The sequence below is a fragment of the Clarias gariepinus genome, chromosome 10, assembly GCF_024256425.1.
Source record: "Clarias gariepinus isolate MV-2021 ecotype Netherlands chromosome 10, CGAR_prim_01v2, whole genome shotgun sequence".
Lineage (NCBI taxonomy): Eukaryota > Metazoa > Chordata > Actinopteri > Siluriformes > Clariidae > Clarias > Clarias gariepinus.
Genome location: NC_071109.1, coordinates 15,651,548 through 15,678,602, shown reverse-complemented (window position 1 = coordinate 15,678,602; position 27,055 = coordinate 15,651,548). Strand labels below are relative to the sequence as shown.

The window sequence follows — 27,055 nt, the reverse complement described above, 5'->3', positions numbered from 1 at the left end:
TGCTGCCCAATGCAATGGCTGGGAGTACTTTATTTAGCACACAGCAGGTATGGCATGAGCAGCACCTTCACTCAGGAGCCTACATCCAATTCAGCGACAGCCTGAACTGGAGCACATTTCACACATCACACCCCCCTCACACACAACAGGGCCGAAGCCACTAACCAAAACACCTTTCCCCATCATGGTGAACACACCGACATTCCCGCAAGGCATGCTGGTCGTCAGCCGCCGCCCCGCCCACGCCACACTGCCCCCACCCGAGCTGTGACCGTCCCTGGTCACCATGACGAACTTTGCCTTGGAGGCGTGGAGGCGGTCGGCGGTCCTTTGGCAGGTGAGGGATGAACGCGAATGTAGTCCTGAGGCGGTCCGGCCTCCACATAGTTCGATGTTTTCCCGGCGTGCGGCTGGCAAGGCGCAAGACGGTCCCGGTGGAGCAAAACTTGTACCCGCCCTGCCAACCGCACCCGGTAGATGACATCGGAGAGCCGAGCTGGCTGTGAGTGTGCACGCCCATTCGCCCCATAGGTGCCCCCACCCAAAAGTCTTGCAGCGGTGCCCGCGAGCGCTGGGTGGGGCCCTTCTGCCTGGCGATGAGCGGTTCACAGTTCCACAACCCGTGGGAAACAGTGGAGCCGGTGTCCACGAGCGCCCGCAGTAAGACGCCGTCCGGCACACAGTCGATGTAAAGCCCCGCGGGGCTTCCCAACCGTCCACCCGGCGCTAGTTTAGCGGCTGCTGGTGTACGCTGTCCCTCAGGCCTGAGAACGTTGAGGCGGTAGTCCGGCTGTCCCTCAGGCCTGAGAACGTTGCAGTGGTAGTCCGGCGGTCCCTGGCCTTGGCGTCGCCGCGGAATCTCGGAAGCGGTGTCGAGGCCTAGCCGCGACGGGTAGCCCTGTCCCCGGCTAGGTTCACCTACCAAGCGCCACTGAGCTGCGGGCGGTCGCTCGGCTCTTTCGCCGTGATGTGCCGCCATTATGGGCTCAGCGCGCTCGGCCTCGCGCAGCGGCAGGTCGCTTTGCCGGCTAACGGCGCACGGAGCTGTATCTTGCTCCGCCGCTTGCGCAGCGCCAGCCTCCGCCCCGAGATCCAGCGCCGGGATTTTCTGCTTCCCGCTCCGCGTTGGTTGACGTTTCACACATCACACCCCCCTCACACACAACAGGGCCGAAGCCACTAACCAAAACACCTTTCCCCATCATGGTGAACACACCGACATTCCCGCAAGGCATGCTGGTCGTCAGCCGCCGCCCCGCCCACGCCACAATATAATTAACATACACTGCTATGTCCACCTATATCCTAACAACAACTTTAAAATACCACAGCAAATTACTACTGTAACCACTGGAAATACAAACCACAGTTGATACTAAACCTACCACGTAACCAACTGTATAACAAACACTTGGGATTTTATGCCTGCCAATCTCACAGGATATCCTAGCAACTTCCTAGTAATCATATGGACATTCACAGTAACTGTCTGCCAACACCTTGCTACCTATGTATAAAGAAAATCTAATTTATATATTTGTGTTTAATTAAATTCTTACCATTTTAATTGTTAGTGCTTGTTGCAGACATTTACACTATTTTTGGGGAAGAGTTTGGAGGCCAGGGTTGCTTGGTTGAAAGCATGTTTAAAGTAGAAGATAACGTCACAAACACACACACAAACTCTCTGTGCACACAGACCTATATAAAAATATAAATCCAACAGTATTAGACACAAATATATTGTGGCGTTGGCGGGGCGGCGGCTGACGAGCAGCATGCCTTGCCGGGATGTCGGTGTGTTTACCATGGGAAAAGGTGTTTGGGTTAGTGGCTTTGGCCCTGTTTGTGTGTAGTGTGTGTGTGACGTGTGGAATGTGCTCCGGTTCATGCTTAGATGGCGACGCGCTCCGGGCGCTAAAAAACCTCCGGACCGATGAGCGCAAGGACTGGGCAAAGCTGCGGGAGTCGCTCCACTTCCGGTTCAGTGCAGGTGACTGTAAAGAGGCAGCTGGCAGTCCGCGAGCTGAGATGTCTCGCGCGCCGAGGCTATCCAGAATTCGAGCACGACAAGCGGGAAGAGCTAGCCCGTCGCTCATTTGTCCGGGGACTCTGACCGCCGTGGCTCCGCGAGCACATCAGGTTAGTGGCACCAGCTTTCCTTTCCTAGGCGCTGAGCGAGGCCGAGCGCGCTGAGCCCATATTGGCGGTACATCACGGCAAAAAAGCCGAGCGACCGCCCGCAGCTCAGTGGCGCTCGGTAGGTGAACTTAGCCGGGGACAGGGCTACCCGTCGCGGCTAGGCAACGAGCAGGTCTCCGAGATTTCGCGGTGATGCCGCGGCTACCACTGCAACGTCCTCAGGCCTGAGGAACAGCGTACACCAGCAGCCGTTAAACTAGCGCCAGGGGGACGTTTGGGAAGCCGCGCTGGGATTTACATCGACTGTGTGCTGGACGGCATCTTACTGCGGGCGCTCTTGGACACCGGCTCCACTGTTTCGCTGCTGCGCTCTGGATTACTGGGGCAAAGCAAGCATGTTTGCAGATGGCCAGATCCTGCCTTCAACATCTGCACCGTTGCTGGGGGCTACGTGAAGGTACGGGCATGTCGCACGGTGCGAGTCCAGGTGGGTGGTCAAGTTTATGCACACAAGTTCTTAGTGGGGAGTGTCAAGGAGGACTGCATTTTAGGGTTGGACATTTTGAAAAGATGGGGTGCGGTGCTGAATTTGGCTAACGGAACTCTGCGTGGTAACTTCCGGTAGCAGACCGAGGGGAAACCTACCCGAGTTACTGCATCGCCCAGAGCGTCACCCGTCACCCAGAAGGGCCCCACCTAGCGCTTGCGGGCACAGCTGCAAGACTTTCATGTGGGAGCACCTATGGGACGGATAGACGTGGACACTTACAGTCGTGGGCGAGATTTTGCTGCTGGAGCGCAGGTATGGGTGTGTTCCTCCGGAAGAAAGAGGGGGCTCTCGGCCAAGCTTATGTCCCACTGGGTGGGCCCCTGTATGGTAAATTGCTCGGCTCTCCGATGTCTTCTACCGGGTGCGGTTGGCGGGGCGGGCACGAGTTGTGCTCCACCGGGACCGTCTTGCGCCCTACCAGCCGCTCGCCAAGAAAACATCAAACTCTGTGGAGGCCGGACCGCCTCAGGACAAGGTTCGCAATCATCCCTCACCCACCAAAGTACTCCAGCGTTCCCAACGCCAGCGCCGACTGCCTCCACGCCTCTAAAATGAAGTTCGTCATGGTGACTTGGAACGGTCACAGCTCGGGTGGGGACAGTGTGGCGTGGGCGGGGCGGCGGCTGACGACCAGCATGCCTTGCGGGGATGTCGGTGTGTTCACCATGTTGAGGAAAGGTGTTTGGGTTAGTGGCTTCGGCCCTGTTTGTGTGTGGCGTGTGTGTGACGTGTGGAATGTGCTCCGGTTCATGCTTAGGCTGAACTGGAGGTAGGCTTTGTGTGAATGTGTTGCTCATGCTTTTGTATGACTGTGTATGTGAAATAAAGTACTCCCAGCCATTGCATTGGGTAGCAAGTAAGCTCACTCGTCTCTCCAACATCATTTCCGGCGGTAAAACGCTACAATATGATATGGTAGTATATGAAATGAAAAGCTCAATGAGTGCTCAAATGTAAAGCGAACACAATTATGAATTTATTGTGTACATTTAACTTTATTTGCTGAATACAACGTTACATCGCACTCCAAAGTGACACCCAGAACCCCCAGTTACTGTAATCCCTCTAATCACCTTTCATTCATGATAGGTGTGAAGTTATCAAACCGGTTTCGCTTATGGGGGAATTCACAGAATTGAGGAGTTTAAAATGACTACCTCAGTCTCTGAGGCGTGAAGGCAGTCGGCGCTGGCGTTGTGAATGCCGGAGTTCTTTTGTGGGGGAGAAAGGAGCGCAAACATTGTCTTGTGGCGGTCCGGCCTCCGCAGAGCTCGATGTTTCACCGGATTGTGGCTGGTAGGGAGCAAGACGGTCTCAGTGGAGCACAACCACTCGCGCCCGCCCCGCCAACCGTACCCGGTAAACAACATCAGAGAGCTAAGCCATTACCGTACAGGGGCCCAACCAGTGGGACATAAGCTTGGGAGAGAGCCCCCTTCTCCTTCTGGGGGAATACACCCATACCTGCTCTCAAGTAGCAAAGTCTCGTCCCCGCTGTGAGTGTCATAGACACCGACGTCCGCCAAGTTTTTACGTGCCAACTCGTGAACACAGGACAGTTTGTCTTTCAATGAACAAAAATAATCCAACCCAGGCTTCTTACTGCCGGAGAGTCCGGAGGACTGCACGGGGAGAATGTTTTGAATCGAGGGTTTTGGAGAGTGTTTTACGTTGCAACCACACCAGTGCTCTTCAACTCGCTCGCAGTATCAACAATGCGCTTTCCTGCACGGCCGGCGGGATAAAGCATTGGCGTTGGCATGTAGTTTTCCCGCTCGGTGTTGAATGGTGAAGCTGTAGTCTTGTAACAGCTGGAGCCAATGTACTAACTGCCCCTTGGGCTCGTTAAAAATGAGCAGCAAGAAGGGTTGCTCGTATAAATACGCCTGGAAATGTTTTAAAGCTGCGACGATCGCTAGCAGCTCGCGCCACATGACGCAGTAATTCCTCTCGGGTCAAGACAACGGGCGGCTAAAGTAAGCTATAACACGCTCTTTGTTCCTGGGAAACCTGAGACAGTACAGCCCCAGCCCTACATCGCTTGCGTCCGTGTTGAGGATGAACATGCAAGATGCAACCGGATACTCGAAAACGGGAGACGTGACCAAAGCTTCACGCAACTGGGCGAAAACACGTGCATGCACAATGTCCCAGAGAACCGGCTGTTTTTTTTTCGTTAGCTCATGCAGCGGGCTTGCGATCGTGGCGAAGTCTTTTACGAAATGGCGATAGTAAGAGGCTAACCCAAGAAAAGTCCGTAACTGCGACACATTTACCGGTTCGGGCCAATTCTTTACGACAGCAGTTTTGGCTGGATCTGTAACAATCCCTTTAGCACTAATTACGTGACCCAGAAAAAGTGGTCTCTTGCCGCAACAGCTGGCACTTTTTAGGGTTTAGCCGCAAATTCGCCCGCTAGATAGCCAGAAAGACTTCCCTTAAGTGAGCTAGTGCGCCCTTAAACTCTTTCCTGTGCACCCGCTCCGAACCGGAAGTGGAGCGACTCTCGCAGCTTTGACCAGTTCTTTCACTCACCGGCCCTGAGGTCTTCCAGTGCCCCCAGTGCTACTCTGACCGTGGTTTCCGCCGGAGACCAGCCCGCAAAGTCGGCAGCTAGCTCTACCCACGCAGGAATGCGTAGGAGGGAAGGCGCAGCTGCAGCTCGCCTCGCCGGTTGACGGCGCACGGAGCTGTAGCTTGCTCCGGCCCCGGGACTCTCGATGAGTCCTTTCCAGGACCTAATCTCATCCCGAGATCCAGTGCTGGAATCTTCATTTTGCCGCTCCACTTTGGTCGCCCTGGTTTGCTCGCACTAGCCCAGTCAGGAAGATGCTCTTTCTCCTTGTGTAGTTGCTCTGCTACTCGGCGGCCTACTTGGATCTTTCGTAGGTCCTCAATAGTGCGCTCGAACTCGTTAACCTCCATCCCACTTCTGACACCAATGAAGCATTTTACTGCTGAAAGGATCTTGGAGAACGAGTAAGCTTGATTGCTGCCCAATGCAATGGCTGGGAAAACTTTATTTCACACAGCATACAGCATGAGAAGCACATTCACCCGAGACCTATGCAGTTCTACACCACAATATACATATATGTATATATATAGATGATATAGATGAAGATGGATGCATAATCTGTTAGCTTCGCACCAGTTCCCTTTTTTTCTAATTTATCTTTCAGCAATTTCGACACAAACTTGAAGTCTATCGCTCTTACCTTAAACATCAATGTCCGAGATTAAAGAATCGCGTCCTCTCGGCCTTCCAGAGCTGCAAAAAAAAATTAGGCTGAGGCAGAGGAGGCCTCGTCAGATCAATCTGACGCCATGCTGACAGAAATTCGCTTGTTGGGAGACAGCCTGGGCAATATCGATAGCAGACTGAGTGCAATCGACAGCCGCTTGGACAATATTTCTACACCAGTCGCAATACAGGATTACCTTTCTAATTTAACTGGTAGAGTGGCATCGAACGAGTCACGACTAACCAAGGCAGAAGCAAGAATTTCCGCAGCCTAAGATGACATGCTAACGCAGGAAAGAAGAATCACATCTCGGGACAAAGAACTATCATTACTTCGAGCCAAAATAGACGACTTGGAGAACCGAGGCAGGCGAAAAAACCTGAGAATCGCGGGCCTCCCTGAGAAAGCAGAAGGATCTGACCCTATCGCGCAATATCTAACAAGGATGTTGCCGAAATGGCTGGACCTTACTCCTGAAACATGCTTTGAGATTGAAAGAGCTCACAGGTCTCTCGGCCCGGTGCCTGGAGCAAACCATGCTCCACAAAGTGTTTTGGTGTGTCCTTTTGTAGACTTTTTTTATGGTGTTGACTTTTAACAATAATCTGAGAACAATTTATTTAGAAAATGGATACGTGGCCAGGATATAGATAATTTCACTTTTTTTTTTCTTCTCTCTTTCCTTTTTTTTTTTTTTTTTTATTTTATAACCGTTGTGAAAGAGATCTTTATTCTTTTTTTTGTGGATCGATCGCTGGTAAAATTAACATCTAATCCTCAGATATTGGGTTTACGCGAAGGGAACTGGTCTGTAGTGCCCCCTATGGGTATAACTTTGTATTACTACTTGGTATGGGCTGTTACCATCTTATGCTCAGTGCCGGTCAGGTACAGTAACCTAAGTTTTGTCTTTCGGGGTGTGCCTCATTGTTTGGGGACGAGGCCGGAGGGTGGGGGGAGGGGATTTGGGTTCAATATGTTATGTTTTGTGTTCTAAAATACAAACATTTTTCTCGTCAGTCTTATATATGTCTTAGGTATGATGCAGTCTTAAACTTACAGCTTTTTTTGTTTTTACTTTTCTCTGTTTCATGACTATATACAATACGACCAGGGTTATTACATGGAATGTTAAAGGGCTGGGACATGTGATTAAGAGGAAAAATATTAACCTAGTTGAAAAAAACAAAGAACTACTATCGCTATGCTACAAGAGAGACATTTATCTGATTTAGAACACTTAAAATTAAAACGGGATTGGGTTGGACAGATATACTTCTTATCGTGTAAAGCAAACACCAGGAAGAGAGGTACAATTATTTTAGTCAGTAGGCATTTCCCTTTAATTCTAGAACATCAGATTAACGACAGATATGTGTTAATTACAGGTACAGTATATGGGCAACCTATCACTATACTTAATGTTTACGCTCCAAACGAGAATTCCCCTGAATTTATATCTAAAGTTATACTTTTGTTTAATCAGTACTGCAAGGGCTTGGGACTGTGTGCTGGTGACTTTAACTGCGTCATGAATCAAAAAATAGATCAATCCACCTCAGAAACACTCACTCACCCTAGAGCAGGGGTCGGCAATTAAGTTTGGCCTCGGGCGAGATTTTTTCCAAGCCATTACATGGCGGGCCACGACCAAAACATTGGCTAATTTATTGAATTAATAGGGGAGGATGAATGGTAGGCGCTCGTAAAATGACAGAACCGAGATAAACTGACACATCTAAGATGAGATCATCGTGCTAATTACGATCCGACTAGGTTGGTTCTTCGAGCTCACCTGTTGTTGGTGATTAGTATGGCTGGATTGAGTTGTCTACTCACTGATCACAAGCCCTGCGATTAGTTGACGAAATGGAAAAAGAGCGGCTCCATTTTTTTTTGTAACACGTGTTATGCGCAGAAACGCCCCCTGCCATTTATTAAAATAAAGCAGTTTGTCTTTTGTAAAGTACTTTCACTTTACAAAAGGCAGCGTTTTTATAAAGCGTTTTTTAAAGGCAACGTTTTTATGTAGGTTGATAAACATGTGTTGTACAGTATATACACCGCGACAGCGCGCGCAGTTACTCACTTCTCACCTTTCATGTAGGTCTGCTCGGACTAATTCGTTTTAAACCCCTCAAAAATGTGTGTGTGTATACAGCCCCAAACCTCCATCAGTTATTAACAATAGCATCTATTTAGAAAAAATGCCCCAGTGATTTCGGAGCTTCAGGAAATCTCCCGGCGCTCTGCGCGTAACACCGGGCCAACTCATGTCGAAAAAAATTTATAAACGGTTTCTAAACGTGGGCTATTGTTTTTTTTTTTTTTTACTTATAGTATTTGTTAATTTAAATGAGGTTTGGGCTCAGGACTTCGATTCGGCATCGTGATTCTCCTCTTTAATTTACTCCATAGTTTTAGTCAGCGCTCAGCCGCATGCATGGAGTTTTCCAGAGCGCACCGGCAGAAGTAGACTAATGATTATGAACGCGTCGGGAAAACAGCAAGCAGACTGACTGTGACCATTTATAAAAACGTTTGCGTTCATTTTCTGACGCGCTCAAGTTCACCAAAAACAATACAGAGCAGCGCAGCTTATTTGCTTTCAAACATTTATAAAATCATGTTTTTTCGTTATTGTGAGTGCGCTTAAATAAAAGTTGAGTCTTATAAAGGCATGTAGTCTTATATAGTTTTATTATATAGTTTTTGCACATTAATCAGAGTCCTCATCTGTTACATTTTTGAGGACAATAGTTTTTTTTCAGCCTGTCACGGCGTGCGCCCAAATCAATATCGCTCCTCGCTCACTAGTTAGGCCGCCTCCCCTTCGGGGTTTGTTGGTTTACAGTGGATTTTACTACGCGGTGTGAGTGAGACGCGCGCACACAACGCGGAAGTGCGGCATGCAAACGGGGCAAATGGAACGCGGCCCAAAGACTTCAAAGAAGAGCCAGCGCAAGCGGACGGAGGCAGGAGCTGCTGTCCGTAGATGGCCGTCGTACTTGTATTTTATAGCGCAGGGTGCAAACCCGGGATCATTGGCATGGATGAGCTATGTCCAGCTCTGTACCAGCATGTCATGTGGGTATTATAAGACTAAAAAGTGGCAGCTGGCACGCCCAAAAATAGACGCAGGTTAATTTTTTTATAGTCTAAATTAAAATCCTCCTCTTTAGTGCCTCCTATTCCTATTAATCCTATTGTTCTTTTAGTGTCACTGCGTGTGCTTACAATGCCAGACAACATTCAAATGCAAATTATTCACTCTCCCCAAGTGTGAATCAGCTGTTCTCACTTATACATATTAACCTATACGTTCTCACCTAAAGTGTTTAGGTGAAATTCGACCTATACAAGTGTGACAAATATGCAAAGAAAAAAAATAGGAAGGGGCAAATACTTTTTCATGGCACTTCACATGTAGTCAGATTGTTCCACTGGGATGAAACTGTGGCAGGTGGAGTTATAGCACTGATATGAATAACTTTAAATGATGAATGCTACGTTAATATGATCTCAGGCTTGCTCCACATTATAAAAGCAAAGCGCGGAGATGGAGATCAGGGAAGTACGTGATGTGGTGGAAAATAGGCAGTGGCGGTTCTACACTGAATTGCTCCCCGGGCGAGACTCCCTCCCGCCCCCCGTCAGCGCCACTTCTAACACACCAAACCCCCTGTCTGAAGTCTGCTTAAGTCTTGTTAATTTGTTTTAAAACCCCCAATTCTGCGAATTCCCCAGCAGCGAAACCGGTTTGATGACTTCACATCTGTTGTAAAGGTGAGATGGGGGATTACAGTAACTGTGGGCGCGTCACCTCGGAGCGCGCTGTCGCGTTGTATTCAATGAATAGACTAAAACAAAATCATGTTTGCTTCAGCATTGGAAACAATATTGTATTAGGCTAACTTTATTAAAGATTATACACTTTTGTATTCTTTGTCCACACACGTGGGCATCTTTAAATTTTTAGATATTGATCCTTTCTCGATGCAGCGAATTTTCTGAGCAAATTAATAATTTCCATGAATGAAAAGCAGGAAGAAGAAAAGGTTACGCGAAAATAAGAAAAAGCTTTAGAGGTAAATGCTGTGAAATGCTTCAAATGAACAGATTCTGCCTATAACAGGTCAGGGACAGTGACGCTGGATCCAGCAGCGCACCACATCCCACATCATAATACATGCTGATGATGACCAACACGTCTCCCCTGATCTACCAGAGCCAAGTAAAAAGAATGGCAATCAAACAGAATAAAATTTGTAGCAGCATTAACTTGTGCTAGTTATTATGATGGTGGTCAATACTAATTGAAATAATGTTTCTCAGCATTATTTCGTGTTAATATTGACTACCCTAATAATTAAAATAAGTAACTAGTTTACTAGCGTGAGCTACTGCTGCTACAGATTTTATTTTAGCGTACCTGTTCAGTTATATTGCCATTCCTTTTAAAATATTGTCTTTATAGATTTATATGTTGTTTGTCTTGATGTTCTTTTTTTTCGTTTCTTTGACCCAATATATGTTCAGTGATACTTCAAATAACATGTTTAAATAGCATTGATTTCTGTATTGTGTTATATTTTTATACTAGTAACTGGTGTTAAAAATGTATCTCTACATTAATGAGCCAATGTATTATGGTGTGGGCTGCTGTGGGCCAGGAAGTCCAGGGCCACTTTTTGGTCCCAGTCCGCCACTGTAATAACGAATGGAGAAAGCGCAGTCGAAGCCCGGGGATTCTGCGTTCCGCGAGGGCCAGTCGTGAATAGCTGACACTTAGTGACAGCCAATGAAATTGAAGCATTTTTGCCGCTTTCCACGTGGTGTGGCGTTGCTTAAATAATATCCGTATAATATCCGTATATCCTATAAAATCGTCTATACCCTGGTTCGAATCCCGTTTTGGGTGAAAATGTAATAAATGTAAATCCTTTGTTTTACACTTTTTGCTTATGATAATCATTAAATTACAGCAACTGTGAGGTGAGTGCTAATGTGTTTCATAGCTTAAGAAAAAAAAATTCTCAATTGCAAACATGCATTTAGTACTGAAGCATAACTTGATAATGTAAAGGCTATATCGTGGTATTTTAGCGAATAGCACCGGAATTTTGAGCACTGGCTGGGAATCGAACCCGGGTCTCCCGCATGATGGGCGAATCACCTACCACAAAGACCAGTACCCGTCTGCGTTTAAAGCGCATAAATATAAGCTAACGTCATACATCTTTGTAGTCCTTTTGCACACGCGCGGGTGCGTTACAATAATAATAATAAATTTGGAGAACTACTACTACTACTAATAATAATTCTGAATGAAAATGAAGAATAAATCCATAACAGTTTGAGCTTGACACGTTTATGAGCTCTGTCGCTTGCCGTCAATGGGCGCCTAAGAGACATAACATTTTTCGGCTTCAGTAGACACACAATACTTTAGACTGAAACACGACTGCCCCCTACAGGTATTGAAGGGCATTTTCACAGCTTGCCGCGCGCACTCGCGGCAAGTCGTGGGATCCCTTTTCCGAAAACGTGCGTTTTTAAAGGCCAGATCTGTACATATGATGCTGCTTCAATAAACAAATTATTTAGAATTTTTTACGAAACATTATATTAATCACAAGTTACTGCTGGTAAATCTGATATTACTGAATTCTTAGATAGAATTCCTCTTTCAACTATTTCTGATAAAGATAGGACATTTTTAGATTCACCTTTGTTGCCAGAAAAAGATTTTAACGCAATCCATTCTATGTCGTCAAATAAATCTCCAGGCCCGGACAGGTTCCCGTGTGAATTTTATAAAAATTCTGGCCAAAACTTTCTCCAATTTTAATACCCGCCCTCCAAAATGTATTAGATCGCGGAGTGGCCCCTGAGTCATGGAAAACAGAATCTATTTGTTTAATCCCTAAAAAAGACAAAGATCTTTAAGATTGTGCCTCTTATAGACCAATAAGTCTCCTGAATACTGATTACAAAATACTTGCCAAAATACTTGCTTGCAGACTTGAAACTGTGTTACCACAGGTTATTAAGCCAGACCAGACAAGATTTATAAAAGCACGTTTTGGCACAGACATTTGTCAACACTTAAATGTTATAAATTTAATACAAGCATGTAAAACTTCATCCCTTATTATTTCCCTTGACACAGAAAAAGCCTTCGATCGAGTCTAATGGAAGTTTCTTTTTGCCTCCCTTAAGAGATTTAATCGAGGTCCCAAATTCATTGACCTGATAAAATTGCTTTATGCTAGCCCTCAAGCTACTGTGACTACGAATGGCCTGACCTCAAAACCTGACCTCAAAACCTGCCCTCTCTCACCCCTGCCCTTTCCCTTGTAATTGAACCACTAGCTGAATCTATAGGGCAATGCCAACATCTTTTTGGAATACCTGCAGGGGATGAAGAACATTAGATTTCTTTATATGCAGACGATGTGCTGCTGTATATTTCTGAACCAGATAGGTCAATCCCAGAGATATTAAAATGTATTTCAGATTATAGTATTTTATCCGGATATAAAATTAACCTGTCAAAATCTATGGCACTCTCTTTCCATATCCCTAATTTACTTGATCTTTCATCCCTTTCACCCTTTAAAATTACTTAGGTTGGTTTTAAATATCTTGGCATATTTATTACACCAATACTTAAGGATTTATTTAAAGAAAATTATGCCCCTCTTTTTGTAGTTATTAAAAAAGACCTTAACATTTGGAGGACACTTCCTATTTTTTTTTTGGGTAGGATTAATGTGATTAGAATGAATATTTTTCCTAAATTTTTATATTTATTTCAATCGCTTCCTTGTTACTTACCTAATACTTTTTTAAAGATATCAATAAGAACTTTTCTAAATTTATATGTAACCATAAAATGCCCAGAATTAACCTTAACAAATTAATGAACCAAAAGAAATGGGATGAGTCGCTTTCCCTAATTTACACCTTTACTTTTAGTCAGCACAGGTGAAGCATATGGTCAGCTGGTACAGCGAAAGGACAGACTCTAAATGGTTCAACATGGAGGCAACAGCCTGTTCCCCTCTCCCAATAAAATTCTTGCCTTTTATTATAAATATAAAAAAACTTGAATGCGTTTCAACAAATTTCATCATCTCAAACACTCTTTTGACATGGGGAGACAAAAAAAGTATCTTAAAATTCCAGCTAATATCACTTTGTTTTCACCTATTGCTTTTAATCCTGATTTTACAAAATATTGGCCTTTCAGATTGGTCTACATTAGGGATTCTAAAGTTATCGTGCCTCCTTACAGAAGAAATTTTCAACCAGTATAACATACCGCAATCCAATTTTTTAAAATACCTTCAGCTGCGTCACTTCATAAAATCCTTGTCTGATAAGGGTAAATTGAGAGTTGAACTTGCTGCCATAGAGCAAATTGTAACGAGCAGTTTTTCCAAGGAGTTAATATCCAAAATATACAAAGCTCTATCTTACTCATGTACATCTTCTTTCGAGAGGTTAAAGAATGTGTGGGAAAAAGATTTAGGTCACGAAATTGAAGGTACAGACTGGTCTGAAATATGTAACAATTTGTTCTCAAAATGTACTCCATTGGGTATTCATGAACTCAATTATAAATTCATTAACAGAGTTTATCCCACACCTTTACGTCTAAAAACAAATTACAGAAAATCCTTTGATCTTTGTTTTAACTGTAAAAAAATGCAAAGGAACATTCCTTTACTTTTTTTGGTATTGCGACAAAATATTTTTTTTCGGAAGAAAGTACATAATTTTCTACAAAGGCTCTTTAAGGTAAAATTGTGTTTTCCTTTGGAATTAAATTTATTATATAGTGGAGTAGAGAATGTGTTGGACTTCCACACCAAACACTTGTTTCTAATTTTGTTTTATTTTTTGGCAAAGAAATGCATACTTCTATTGTGGTCATCACCTCAGGTACCATCTTTTAAAATGTGGGTGTCTCAAGCATGTACATTATTTCCTCTCGAGAAACTCGCCTATGATATAAATCAAAAGTCCTATGATTTTTGGCTGTTATGGACACCTTTTTATAATAATAATAATAATAAAAATATTCAATTATTTGTCACATGTACTTGTGAAATGTCTTCTTCACCTATCCCAATTAGGAAACTGGGGTCAGAGCGCAGGGTCAGCCAGCTTACAGCGCCCCTGGAGCAGATAGGGTGAAGGGCCTTGCTCAAGGGCTCAACAGTGGCAACTTGACGATGCTGGGGCTCGGTGCTATATTAATAATTTCTCTTGACTCTCTATTTTTCTCTTGACTCTCTCTTTTATGGTGCATATTTAGTTCCCAGCCTGATTGTGTTAATTTGTTTACTTGTTTTTATATTTCCCATTATTTCTTACTGTATAGCTGAGACTGTATTTGTATGTGCATGTGTATTAAAATAACCGACGATTAATTAAAAATAATAATAATAATAATAATAATAATAAAATACCTGTTGTAAACCAAAATAAAATCATGTTTGCTTTAGCATTGGAAACAATATTGTTTTATGCTAACTAATTATACATAATTCATTATTGTACTTCGTCCGGCTTTTAGATAAAGTCCTTCCATGCGCCATCTGGCGGATATTCAGTGAAGCATGAAACATTTATTTAAATTCCCAAATGTTGCCTACGGCAAGTTGCGGCACGCCGCACGCCAAATTGCAGCATCTCGCGGGAAAACACGCACAGTCTTAATGGCGACATCTGTATGACTTTTCATGAATATGTAAGACCTATTGACACCTGGATCAGGTAACACCAGTTTTCACCTGGACTCCTTATCTCAGCTTTTCATACGTATACACTAAAATTTCTTGTACAAAAACAGGGCTTTTTTTTCTGAAACATTAATTATAATACAATTCTTATGCACACACAAAAACAAAAACCTAGACAGCAAAAGTATTTTAGTATACTGTATTATGACAGAAATAAAGCAGCTCACATTGCAGCACCGCAAAGGCAGAACTTATTTAGCGGGTAAAAATCTGTGTTTGTTTCTGGGCGATTATGTGAAGAGAAACTGCATTTTAAAAATATAAATCTCTATATCGGCGCGCACACGTTCACCTGCCTTTTGATAAAACTCTGCAAAGTGAAAGAGTGTGCGCCGCGGGCTCACACAAACATTTTACATTTTCTAAAAATCTTATTCACAACCACATTTCAGCTATTCACAGACAACATGCATTGTGCTATGTTGTTGTTTGTGATCTGGGTATTTTATGAATTAAATAAAGCTGTTTTTTGGTGCACACTTTCACTTTGCACTTTTCATCTCCGCTTTGTTTAAAACGCTGCCTTTATGAGCCGATACAAGCTGCTTTGTTGCATTCATAATATAAACAAATCACAAAGAGGGGCAGCTTTTGCAAAGCAGACAAAATGTAAAATCAGTACCCCAGAAAAACAACATAGCACAAATATATACATGCACTCTTTAAACACTCTTTTTTTAAAGTAAAGGGCGTAGCTTTATTTCAGTCATTCCGGCCATTCGTTGTCAAAAAATTATTCAATGTGGGACACAAACAGCAAAGAAGCATGATGATTATTATTATTCTGATTATTATTATCATGCTTTTTTTGCTGTTTGTATCCAGTGTTGAATAATTATTTAAAATTGAAGAGCTTCATGTGGATGCATGCCACGAGTCATTTTCTCGGGGAAAGATTCCTCACGTGTGAATAAAAATATTTACATGAAAAAAAACAAAAGAGTTGTTTACATAAATCTTGAATGTGAATGCAGCACTACAGTAAGTGCGGGGGCGGGTCTACAACGTCTATGGAGACGAGTATCTGACATACGTCTGTTTTTGATTTTTAACAATTTAAAAACAAACATTTATTTGGCAATAAACGTTTTGAAAAAAAAAATGTCAACTCTTTGTGTAAATAATTTTTTCTGGGTTACTATAATATAATTTAATTCACAAAAACACTTGCAAAAAGAAAAAAAAAAATGATTTGCATTGTTGACGATAATGTCGACCCCTAAGATGATAGGCATGTTGCCAGCATGAATCTAATGTTTTGCAACGCCAAGCACCACTAACATTTTCTTCAAAAAATGTACTTCTCTAGTTAATAATTACATCACTGCACAAGGGTTTTTTTCCTGTTTTTACTGTGTTTTTTGTAATTTTATTGTGTTTCTAATCAATTTTTCTTTTTTTTGCAAGTTGGCAACAAATGATTCACTGATTTTCAAGGATCAGGTGTTTGATCATACAAGCTTCCTCACTAAATCTTCTTTGGAACAACTGCAATCATTCGAATGTTTTACTGAGGCACATCTCTGTATTGTGCTTGAGGTCATCTGAACATGGCAATTGGTTTAACACCATCATTCTAAAAAATTTAAGTTTAGGTTTGACTTGAATGCCCCTCATATAATAAAATATGAAATGACTGGCAAGAGGCTTATCCAACATGCATTTAAGAAACTGTTCTTCAAACAGGTTTTCTCAGCCATATAATACAATGCTAGTGACATTTTTTAAATTTGTTCTACATATTTTACAATTCATTTGTACTATAAGACTTGTAAAAACAACAAAGACAAGGAACAAGTAAGAACAAGGACTTACACAGATTTTGAGCAGTTTTGGCATCAAGGATTCGCAACTCTTTTGCTTTTTTCTTAAATTGTGTCATTCTGTTATCAGTTTCCTCCACATCCCTTTTTACTGTGAGAAAAAGAAAAAGGACAGCAAAGAATTTTTGTTACTGTTGGAAGCATTCATTACGAAATAAGTGGACTCTTTATGTCCAGATCATCTAGAAGTATGATGCTGAGCCACTCCATTAAAAATCTAAAAAAGCGAAATGTAAATGATATTTTGACATTTTCACACAGTCAGTAAAAGCACAAAAATTTAGACATAGTAGTTTGGCTACAAGATTATATTTTTAAACAAGTTGACAATTGTCTGATTCACTATAAAAATAAAAAACAAACAGAGTAAAAACATGGACCCGAACTGTCTTGATCAGGTCAAAAGGGTGGGTAATCTATACCACTAACAAGTGTATTTTACTTCTTTAAATTTACTTTTGAGTTATAATTATCATTCAGGTGGGTCTTCAGTGCGTATGCACATAAGAACACAAGTAAAATGCCCTGCTTTTTTCCCCTTTTTAATTTTTTTCTTACAAGTGCAATAATTCAACGGGACGAAAAAAATTTACCCTCTGCAAACTTACTGCTTAGCTGCTCAGATCTGCTTTCTCTGAGTGCCACATTTATTTCACAGACTAAAAAGACTAAAGGCAAGGCGCATATGCTATGCTTTTGACTGTATTAAAAAAATTAATAAAGGCTTTCTGAAATACTCAGACTACCCATCTATTACAGTGAAACCACGGATTGCGAGTGTTCCTCAAGACGAGCAAAGATAAAAAAAAATAAATAATTTGACTTGAAAAACAAGCCAGTCTTGGCTTACAAGCACCGAGTATCATGTATCACGCATGTGCTTTGACGCCAAGCGTCACATGATCACAACTGAGAAACACTGGTATAATCAACATCCGTGCACGTGTGTACTGTTTACCATAACACTGTGACCACGTGTGTGTGTGTTTATTTTGTGTTTGTAAGCGTGTGTGTACAGCGCGCATGTACTGTTTCCTATACCACACGTGTGCATGTGTAAAGCAAAGGAAAGTCTCATTAGAAGGTTAAAAATCTATTTTCTCCCTCAGACTGTCATGTGTGCACGCGTAATTTGACACCGTGCCGATTCACACACACTCTCTCTCGCCTTTTTGTGCACACAGGCCCAAACACACACACACACACACACACACACACACACACAGTGCCTGCGCACATAAACAAAAACACTTATCTGTCAGGAATTATTGTGCAGGTTAATTTGTTTTATTTTTACTTTATATTTTGTATTAAATATTTTTATGTATTTTTTGTGGGCTGTGGAAGAAATAATTTAAGTTTTCATTATTTCTTATGGGAACATAACATTTGGTTTATAAGTGTTTTGAAATACGAGGCAACTTCTGTTTTTGGAGTAAACACTGTCACATGTTTGTTTGTTTCGTAAGGATTTAGGGTGCCTTGGAGGGTAAATGGTTGTTTCTGTGTGGTTCGCATATTTCTTTTTCGCCTTTCGGCTGTTCCCTTTCAGGGGTCGCTACAGTGAATCATCTGCCTCCATCTAACCCTATCCTCTGCATCCTCTTCTCTCACACCAACTAACTTCATCTTGTCACTCCCAAGGAGAACCTCAACATCTTCAGCTTTGCTACCTCCAACTCTGCCTCCTGTATTTTCTTTAGTGCCACTGTCTCGAAGCCGTAGAGCATTGCTGGTCTCACCACTGTCCTGTACACCTTTCCTTTTATTCTCGCTGATACTCTTTTATCGCACAACACACCTGACACTTTTCTCCACCCATTCCAACCTGCCTGTACCCGCCTCTTGACCTCCTTTCCACACTTTCCATTGCTCTGGACCGTTGACCCTAAGTACTGTACTTAAAGTCCTGAACCTTCTTTACCTCTGCTTCCTGAAGCCTCACCGTTCCTCTTGGGTTCCCTTTCATTCACACAAATGTATTTCGTCTTGCTGCGGCTAACCTTCATTCCTCTGCTTTCCAGAGCGTATGTTCACCTCTCCAAATTTTTCTCCACCTGTTCTCTGCTCTCACTACAAAGCACAATGCCATCTGCAAACATCATAGTCCATGGGGACTCCTGTCTAACCTCATCTGTCATCCTGTCCATCACCAAAGCAAACAAAAAGGGGCTCAGAGCGGATCTTTGATGCAGACCCACCTCCACCTTGAACTCTTCTGTCACATCTACAGCACATCTCACTACTGTCTTACAGCTCTCATACATGTCCTGCACCACTCTAACATACTTCTCCGCCACTCCAGAATTTCTTATACAAGCTCCTCCCTCGGCACCCTGTTGTATGCTTTCTCTAAATCTACAAAGACACAATGCAACTCTTTATTACCTCCTTTGTACTTCTCCATCAGCATCCTCAAAGCAAATACTGCATCTGATGTACTCTTTCTAGGCATGAAACCATATTGCTGCTCACAAATGCTCACCTCTGCCCTTAACCTAGCTTCCACTACTCTTTCCCACAGCTTCATTGTATGGCTCATTATCTTTATGCCTCTGTAATTGCCACAGCTCTTTACATCTCCCCTCCCTTGTTTTTAAAAACTCTACTGTCACCTCTCTCAAGCACTTCCATGCCTCCACAGGTATGTCATCAGGACCAACAGCCTATCCACTCATCCTTTTCAACGCCCTTCTTACCTCGCTTTTACAAATTTTTGCTACTTCCTGCCCCACAACAGTCACGTCTTCAACTCTTCGTTCTCTTTCATTTTTGCGTGATGCTTAAACAAAATCGACATACATATATACTGACAAACACAGACAGAGATAGACATAGACATTTTTTTCTGAGACTGATTTCATGTCCTTCATGTATAAAAAGATACTTAATAAGTGAACCCTGACCAACTTACAGACAAATGTACAGAAAAACTTTTCATTTATTTACATGGATACATAAAAAATTCCTTACTATACTGATTACTTTACTGCAAAGTAAGCTCAAAATGTTACCTCTGATTGTGTTTGTTTGTTTAATTGTTTAATGCGATTAATGAAGTTCTAATATTATAAGTTCTAATGTAAAGAAGACTATTCACACTTCAATCAATTTCTACTCTCTCACCAGTAACCTGTGAATTAAGCCGAGAGACAGTAACCCAAATCTGGGGTTTGCTGTGCACACACAAATACACAGCTGCACTCTAAACAAGAACGTAACTACTTTGAGTGTGGTGTACTAATGTTACAATGTTGTACATTATTCATGATGTATTTAATCAAGGAAAAATAATTGAATTCAAGTAAAATATTTAGGATAAACAAAAATAAATAATTGTAAAGATTGTTGTGTTTAGGTTACATTAATCAAATTGAATTAATTACCCCACAAACCTAATTTATTTTAATAAAATAGTCATAATGTCGATAAACAAGGACAAAATGTTATTTTTTTCAATGTGCAGTCTAATTGGAATCTATCTTTATCATCAATCAACTTTATCTATATTGAACAAATATCTGTACAGCACAGCTTTAGCTTTTGTGGTTATGTGTGCATGCGTTCTATGTGCATTGTTTGACTAATGTTACATAGCTCCTTGTCTTTTTTAAAGGGCCTTAAGACACTGCACTGATCCTATTGGTCATACAAGCTTCCAGTTCACTAGACAGTTTGTAGACATGGCTTATGTTAAAAATAAACTAGGCGAAGAGAGTAGCTTCTTAAACAGATTTTAATGTAAATATTTCATTCAAACATTCATTGCTTACTTTTCTAAATACTTTCTACTTTTCTACTCCTTTCTATAGTTTTAACAGGACCAATTAATTAAAGACAGACTATGCTATGCATGTATTTTTAGAGGTGCTTCTTGAACCACACCGTGTTGATGGGTTCAATTAGCTATTTAAAAGACAATGCAGTAATGCGTAAAGGGCTACAGGTGCACGTCTTTGTAGATTGAGAGGTACTTGTTTGTTCGCTTTTGCATTTGGCAATAAGGGTCGTCTAAGTTGGCTTTACCACAAACACATCCATGTGCTGACAGCCTGACATAAATCATCAAAATACACAGAGCAATCTTCGCCCTGTCTAAAAGAGTCAGTGGTTGGGGTACAATACATTTCCTATTGAGGTTTTCTACCTTTCACTCAAAAAGGGTCGTAAGGTGGGCAATACAAAGGAGAAGGAGAGTCGTAACCCCTTCCACTTCTTTTAGGTTGGTCTTTGTACTTTCATTTGATTTTTTTTCTGCTGTTTGTAACTTTGGTTTACAAATTACTCTAATTCTTGTTTTTCATTTGGCTTGTTAACTCGCTTTTTGGAAATATAGTAAAAGTTATCTTGTAAAGAATCACACTGTGTACAGCCATACTGTTTATATTTGTGCACACACTGGAACTAGGGGTGTGCCTACCCTTTATTTTGGGAGAGGGAATTTATTTACTGTTTTTAAAGACATTCTATATATATACACACACAGTGAGGTCAATAAGTATTTGATTACCCTGTGATTTTGCAAGTTCTTTTACTTAGAAATCATGGAGGGGTCTACAATTTTCAGCATAGGTGCATTTCCACTGTGAGAGACAGAATCTAAAAAGAAAAATCCGGAAATCACATTGTATGATTGTATCAAATAAGTATTTGATCACTTGCTTATCAGCCAGATTTCTGACCCTCAAAGACCTTATTTTGCTTTTAAAAAGGCCATATGCTTCTTATGGAGCCAGTCCTTGGTTTTCGTGGCTGTGTGCTTTGGGTCATTGTCATGTTGGAAGACCCAGCCACGACCCATCTTTAATGCTCTGACTGAGGGAAGGAGATTTTTGCCCAATATGTCACAATACATGTCTCCGTTCATCCTCTCCTTAATACAGTGCGTCGTCCTATCTCCTGTGCAGAAAAACACCCCCAGAGCATGATGCTTCCAGCCCCATGCTTCATTGTAGGTATGGTATTATTGGGATGACACTCATCATTCTTCTTCCTCCAAACACGGCGAATGGAGTTAAGACCAAAAAGTTCTACTTTGGTCTCATTTGACACACAGGACTTTCTCTTATTCCAAGATAATTATGGGCTTTTTGTCACTTGCTGATGACACAGCTGCGTCCTTGTAAAAAGTGGACATAAGTATCACACTCCGGTATTTTTTTGGACAATATAAAACACTCGTGGTGGTGTCTGTAAAAGCTAATTTTGAAGAAAGTGTAGCCCTGTCCTTCACCTGAAAAACTTTGGCAGGCAGCTTAGGTTTATTTATTAATTTTTTTTTATGTGCCCGCCATGGTAAGTTTCCACCAGGGAAGTTCTTGTCCAAGGTCATAGCTGGTAAAGAAATAGTCACATGTGATATTGTGACCCCGCAGTCCAGTAGTCAAATCGAGGACTACAGGTTTTCCTTGATTTTTCTCAGGAATGCCACTTGCATGTTTGCCTGTGTAAATCTGCAGATTCCATGCATAGCTGGTTTTTGCATCACAGGCTGCCCAAACTTTTATGCCATATTTCCCTGGCTTACTAGGCATGTACTGCCGGAAAGGGCATTTTTCCACGGAAAGGGACAAAACTTTCATCTACTGTTACCTCTGGCCCTGGGTTGAACATTAGTTGAAAAGAGCTGCACCCACCTTTCCAGACATCCCTGATAGGAGCAGGCTTGTCAGACTTTTCTCTAGTTTTTCTGTTGTCAAATCTAAGGACTCTTGATATTACTCGAAATGACTGAAGTGACATTGTTGCCTGGATATATTTCTACCTGTCGACGCATCCCAGCGACTATCAGTGACCTCATTGCTGGATTTGTAAACACCAGCAAGAAGAACACCAATATAAGCATCCAGCTATCCTCATCAATGTCATTCCACATGTTGCCATAAACAATTTTTCCTTCAAGGTTTTTCATAGCAATCATGACTTTCTTTAATGACAATAGCATAAACAGATCAAAACATGTCGTGATGTCACTTACTCTCGTCACAGCAAACCTTATGATTCCAGGGGTCATTTTGATAAGATTTGCAGCAGCTTCCCTGCCATTTAAGTCAGGATGTACTGAGCTCCAATAGATGTTACCACTTTTGGATTTGAATGTTTCAGCAGGAGTGAGTGCAGCTTCAGCATCAGTGACCTCCTCATTCATTTCAATAAAATTTTATTTGTATAGCGCTTTTACCAATTGTCATCATCGCAAAGCAGCTTTACACAATCAAAAGAATTATTTAAGTGTGTATGGAATGTGAGTGTGCATGAAGCAAAATGGTCAGATAGTCCCTGTTGAGCAAGCTGAGGGCAACAGTGGCAAGGAAAAACTCCCTGAGATTGTAATAGGAAGAAACCTTGAGAGTAACCAGACTCAACAGGGAACCCATCCTCATTTGGGTGAAACAGAAAGCAGGAATTGATCTGCATTCATACTGTGTGTTAGGTGTGTTAGCCAGTTCAGCTATAACAGTTGATGGTAATTGACGTTAATATGGAGTCGAGGTAGTAATTGTGCTAATAGCAGTGTGCTTTAGTTTTCTAAATTGGATTCTTCTCCACTGGTAAGGTAGGTTTTTAACTTTTGTACTGTTTTTGAAAACACAATTGGTTCATACTGTACCTAGTTTTTGCTGTTTGGTAGTGTTGATTGCAGTGTGATTGAAGTAGGTCCAAAGCAATTAGTTCTCAGGTAATTAATCAAGAGTAGTTTCAGGCTTCCTTAAGGTGTGAATTGTGGGCAGGGCTTAGCTACATATTTTGAAGGTGGATCTAGCTCATACTTTAGTGTGCTTTAGTTTTCTAAATTGGATTCTTCTCCACTGGTAAGGTAGGTTTTTAACTTTTGTACTGTTTTTGAAAACACAATTGGTTCATACTGTACCTAGTTTTTGCTGTTTGGTAGTGTTGATTGCAGTGTGATTGAAGTAGGTCCAAAGCAATTAGTTCTCAGGTAATTAATCAAGAGTAGTTTCAGGCTTCCTTAAGGTGTGAATTGTGGGCAGGGCTTAGCTACATATATTGAAGGTGGATCTAGCTCATACTTTAGTGTGCTTTAGTTTTCTAAATTGGATTCTTCTCCACTGGTAAGGTAGGTTTTTAACTTTTGTACTGTTTTTGAAAACACAATTGGTTCATACTGTACCTAGTTTTTGCTGTTTGGTAGTGTTGATTGCAGTGTGATTGAAGTAGGTCCAAAGCAATTAGTTCTCAGGTAATTAATCAAGAGTAGTTTCAGGCTTCCTTAAGGTGTGAATTGTGGGCAGGGCTTAGCTACATATTTTGAAGGTGGATCTAGCTCATACTTTAGTGTGCTTTAGTTTTCTAAATTGGATTCTTCTCCACTGGTAAGGTAGGTTTTTAACTTTTGTACTGTTTTTGAAAACACAATTGGTTCATACTGTACCTAGTTTTTGCTGTTTGGTAGTGTTGATTGCAGTGTGATTGAAGTAGGTCCAAAGCAATTAGTTCTCAGGTAATTAATCAAGAGTAGTTTCAGGCTTCCTTAAGGTGTGAATTGTGGGCAGGGCTTAGCTACATATTTTGAAGGTGGATCTAGCTCATACTTTAGTGTGCTTTAGTTTTCTAAATTGGATTCTTCTCCACTGGTAAGGTAGGTTTTTAACTTTTGTACTGTTTTTGAAAACACAATTGGTTCATACTGTACCTAGTTTTTGCTGTTTGGTAGTGTTGATTGCAGTGTGATTGAAGTAGGTCCAAAGCAATTAGTTCTCAGGTAATTAATCAAGAGTAGTTTCAGGCTTCCTTAAGGTGTGAATTGTGGGCAGGGCTTAGCTACATATTTTGAAGGTGGATCTAGCTCATACTTTAGTGTGCTTTAGTTTTCTAAATTGGATTCTTCTCCACTGGTAAGGTAGGTTTTTAACTTTTGTACTGTTTTTGAAAACACAATTGGTTCATACTGTACCTAGTTTTTGCTGTTTGGTAGTGTTGATTGCAGTGTGATTGAAGTAGGTCCAAAGCAATTAGTTCTCAGGTAATTAATCAAGAGTAGTTTCAGGCTTCCTTAAGGTGTGAATTGTGGGCAGGGCTTAGCTACATATTTTGAAGGTGGATCTAGCTCATACTTTAGTGTGCTTTAGTTTTCTAAATTGGATTCTTCTCCACTGGTAAGGTAGGTTTTTAACTTTTGTACTGTTTTTGAAAACACAATTGGTTCATACTGTACCTAGTTTTTGCTGTTTGGTAGTGTTGATTGCAGTGTGATTGAAGTAGGTCCAAAGCAATTAGTTCTCAGGTAATTAATCAAGAGTAGTTTCAGGCTTCCTTAAGGTGTGAATTGTGGGCAGGGCTTAGCTACATATATTGAAGGTGGATCTAGCTCATACTTTAGTGTGCTTTAGTTTTCTAAATTGGATTCTTCTCCACTGGTAAGGTAGGTTTTTAACTTTTGTACTGTTTTTGAAAACACAATTGGTTCATACTGTACCTAGTTTTTGCTGTTTGGTAGTGTTGATTGCAGTGTGATTGAAGTAGGTCCAAAGCAATTAGTTCTCAGGTAATTAATCAAGAGTAGTTTCAGGCTTCCTTAAGGTGTGAATTGTGGGCAGGGCTTAGCTACATATTTTGAAGGTGGATCTAGCTCATACTTTAGTGTGCTTTAGTTTTCTAAATTGGATTCTTCTCCACTGGTAAGGTAGGTTTTTAACTTTTGTACTGTTTTTGAAAACACAATTGGTTCATACTGTACCTAGTTTTTGCTGTTTGGTAGTGTTGATTGCAGTGTGATTGAAGTAGGTCCAAAGCAATTAGTTCTCAGGTAATTAATCAAGAGTAGTTTCAGGCTTCCTTAAGGTGTGAATTGTGGGCAGGGCTTAGCTACATATTTTGAAGGTGGATCTAGCTCATACTTTAGTGTGCTTTAGTTTTCTAAATTGGATTCTTCTCCACTGGTAAGGTAGGTTTTTAACTTTTGTACTGTTTTTGAAAACACAATTGGTTCATACTGTACCTAGTTTTTGCTGTTTGGTAGTGTTGATTGCAGTGTGATTGAAGTAGGTCCAAAGCAATTAGTTCTCAGGTAATTAATCAAGAGTAGTTTCAGGCTTCCTTAAGGTGTGAATTGTGGGCAGGGCTTAGCTACATATTTTGAAGGTGGATCTAGCTCATACTTTAGTGTGCTTTAGTTTTCTAAATTGGATTCTTCTCCACTGGTAAGGTAGGTTTTTAACTTTTGTACTGTTTTTGAAAACACAATTGGTTCATACTGTACCTAGTTTTTGCTGTTTGGTAGTGTTGATTGCAGTGTGATTGAAGTAGGTCCAAAGCAATTAGTTCTCAGGTAATTAATCAAGAGTAGTTTCAGGCTTCCTTAAGGTGTGAATTGTGGGCAGGGCTTAGCTACATATATTGAAGGTGGATCTAGCTCATACTTTAGTGTGCTTTAGTTTTCTAAATTGGATTCTTCTCCACTGGTAAGGTAGGTTTTTAACTTTTGTACTGTTTTTGAAAACACAATTGGTTCATACTGTACCTAGTTTTTGCTGTTTGGTAGTGTTGATTGCAGTGTGATTGAAGTAGGTCCAAAGCAATTAGTTCTCAGGTAATTAATCAAGAGTAGTTTCAGGCTTCCTTAAGGTGTGAATTGTGGGCAGGGCTTAGCTACATATTTTGAAGGTGGATCTAGCTCATACTTTAGTGTGCTTTAGTTTTCTAAATTGGATTCTTCTCCACTGGTAAGGTAGGTTTTTAACTTTTGTACTGTTTTTGAAAACACAATTGGTTCATACTGTACCTAGTTTTTGCTGTTTGGTAGTGTTGATTGCAGTGTGATTGAAGTAGGTCCAAAGCAATTAGTTCTCAGGTAATTAATCAAGAGTAGTTTCAGGCTTCCTTAAGGTGTGAATTGTGGGCAGGGCTTAGCTACATATTTTGAAGGTGGATCTAGCTCATACTTTAGTGTGCTTTAGTTTTCTAAATTGGATTCTTCTCCACTGGTAAGGTAGGTTTTTAACTTTTGTACTGTTTTTGAAAACACAATTGGTTCATACTGTACCTAGTTTTTGCTGTTTGGTAGTGTTGATTGCAGTGTGATTGAAGTAGGTCCAAAGCAATTAGTTCTCAGGTAATTAATCAAGAGTAGTTTCAGGCTTCCTTAAGGTGTGAATTGTGGGCAGGGCTTAGCTACATATTTTGAAGGTGGATCTAGCTCATACTTTAGTGTGCTTTAGTTTTCTAAATTGGATTCTTCTCCACTGGTAAGGTAGGTTTTTAACTTTTGTACTGTTTTTGAAAACACAATTGGTTCATACTGTACCTAGTTTTTGCTGTTTGGTAGTGTTGATTGCAGTGTGATTGAAGTAGGTCCAAAGCAATTAGTTCTCAGGTAATTAATCAAGAGTAGTTTCAGGCTTCCTTAAGGTGTGAATTGTGGGCAGGGCTTAGCTACATATTTTGAAGGTGTCTCCGCTACAGACACAAGTGTCTGTAGCGGTTAATAAGAATATCCTGCAACAAAGGTAGTGCACAGAGAAT

The 27,055-nt window shown here is 41.4% G+C and overlaps 1 protein-coding gene across 4 annotated transcripts in view; it reads right to left on the bottom strand.

Moving 5' to 3' along the window:
* The window catches only part of diaph2 (diaphanous-related formin 2), a 284,936-nt gene that overhangs the window by 71,980 nt on the left and 185,901 nt on the right, over positions 1–27,055 (bottom strand). For all 4 annotated transcript variants that reach the window (XM_053505653.1, XM_053505652.1, XM_053505650.1 and 1 more), the window contains one exon: positions 16,566–16,664. In XM_053505653.1, the coding sequence (XP_053361628.1) occupies positions 16,566–16,664 (99 nt within the window). The remainder of the gene's footprint in view (positions 1–16,565; positions 16,665–27,055) is intronic.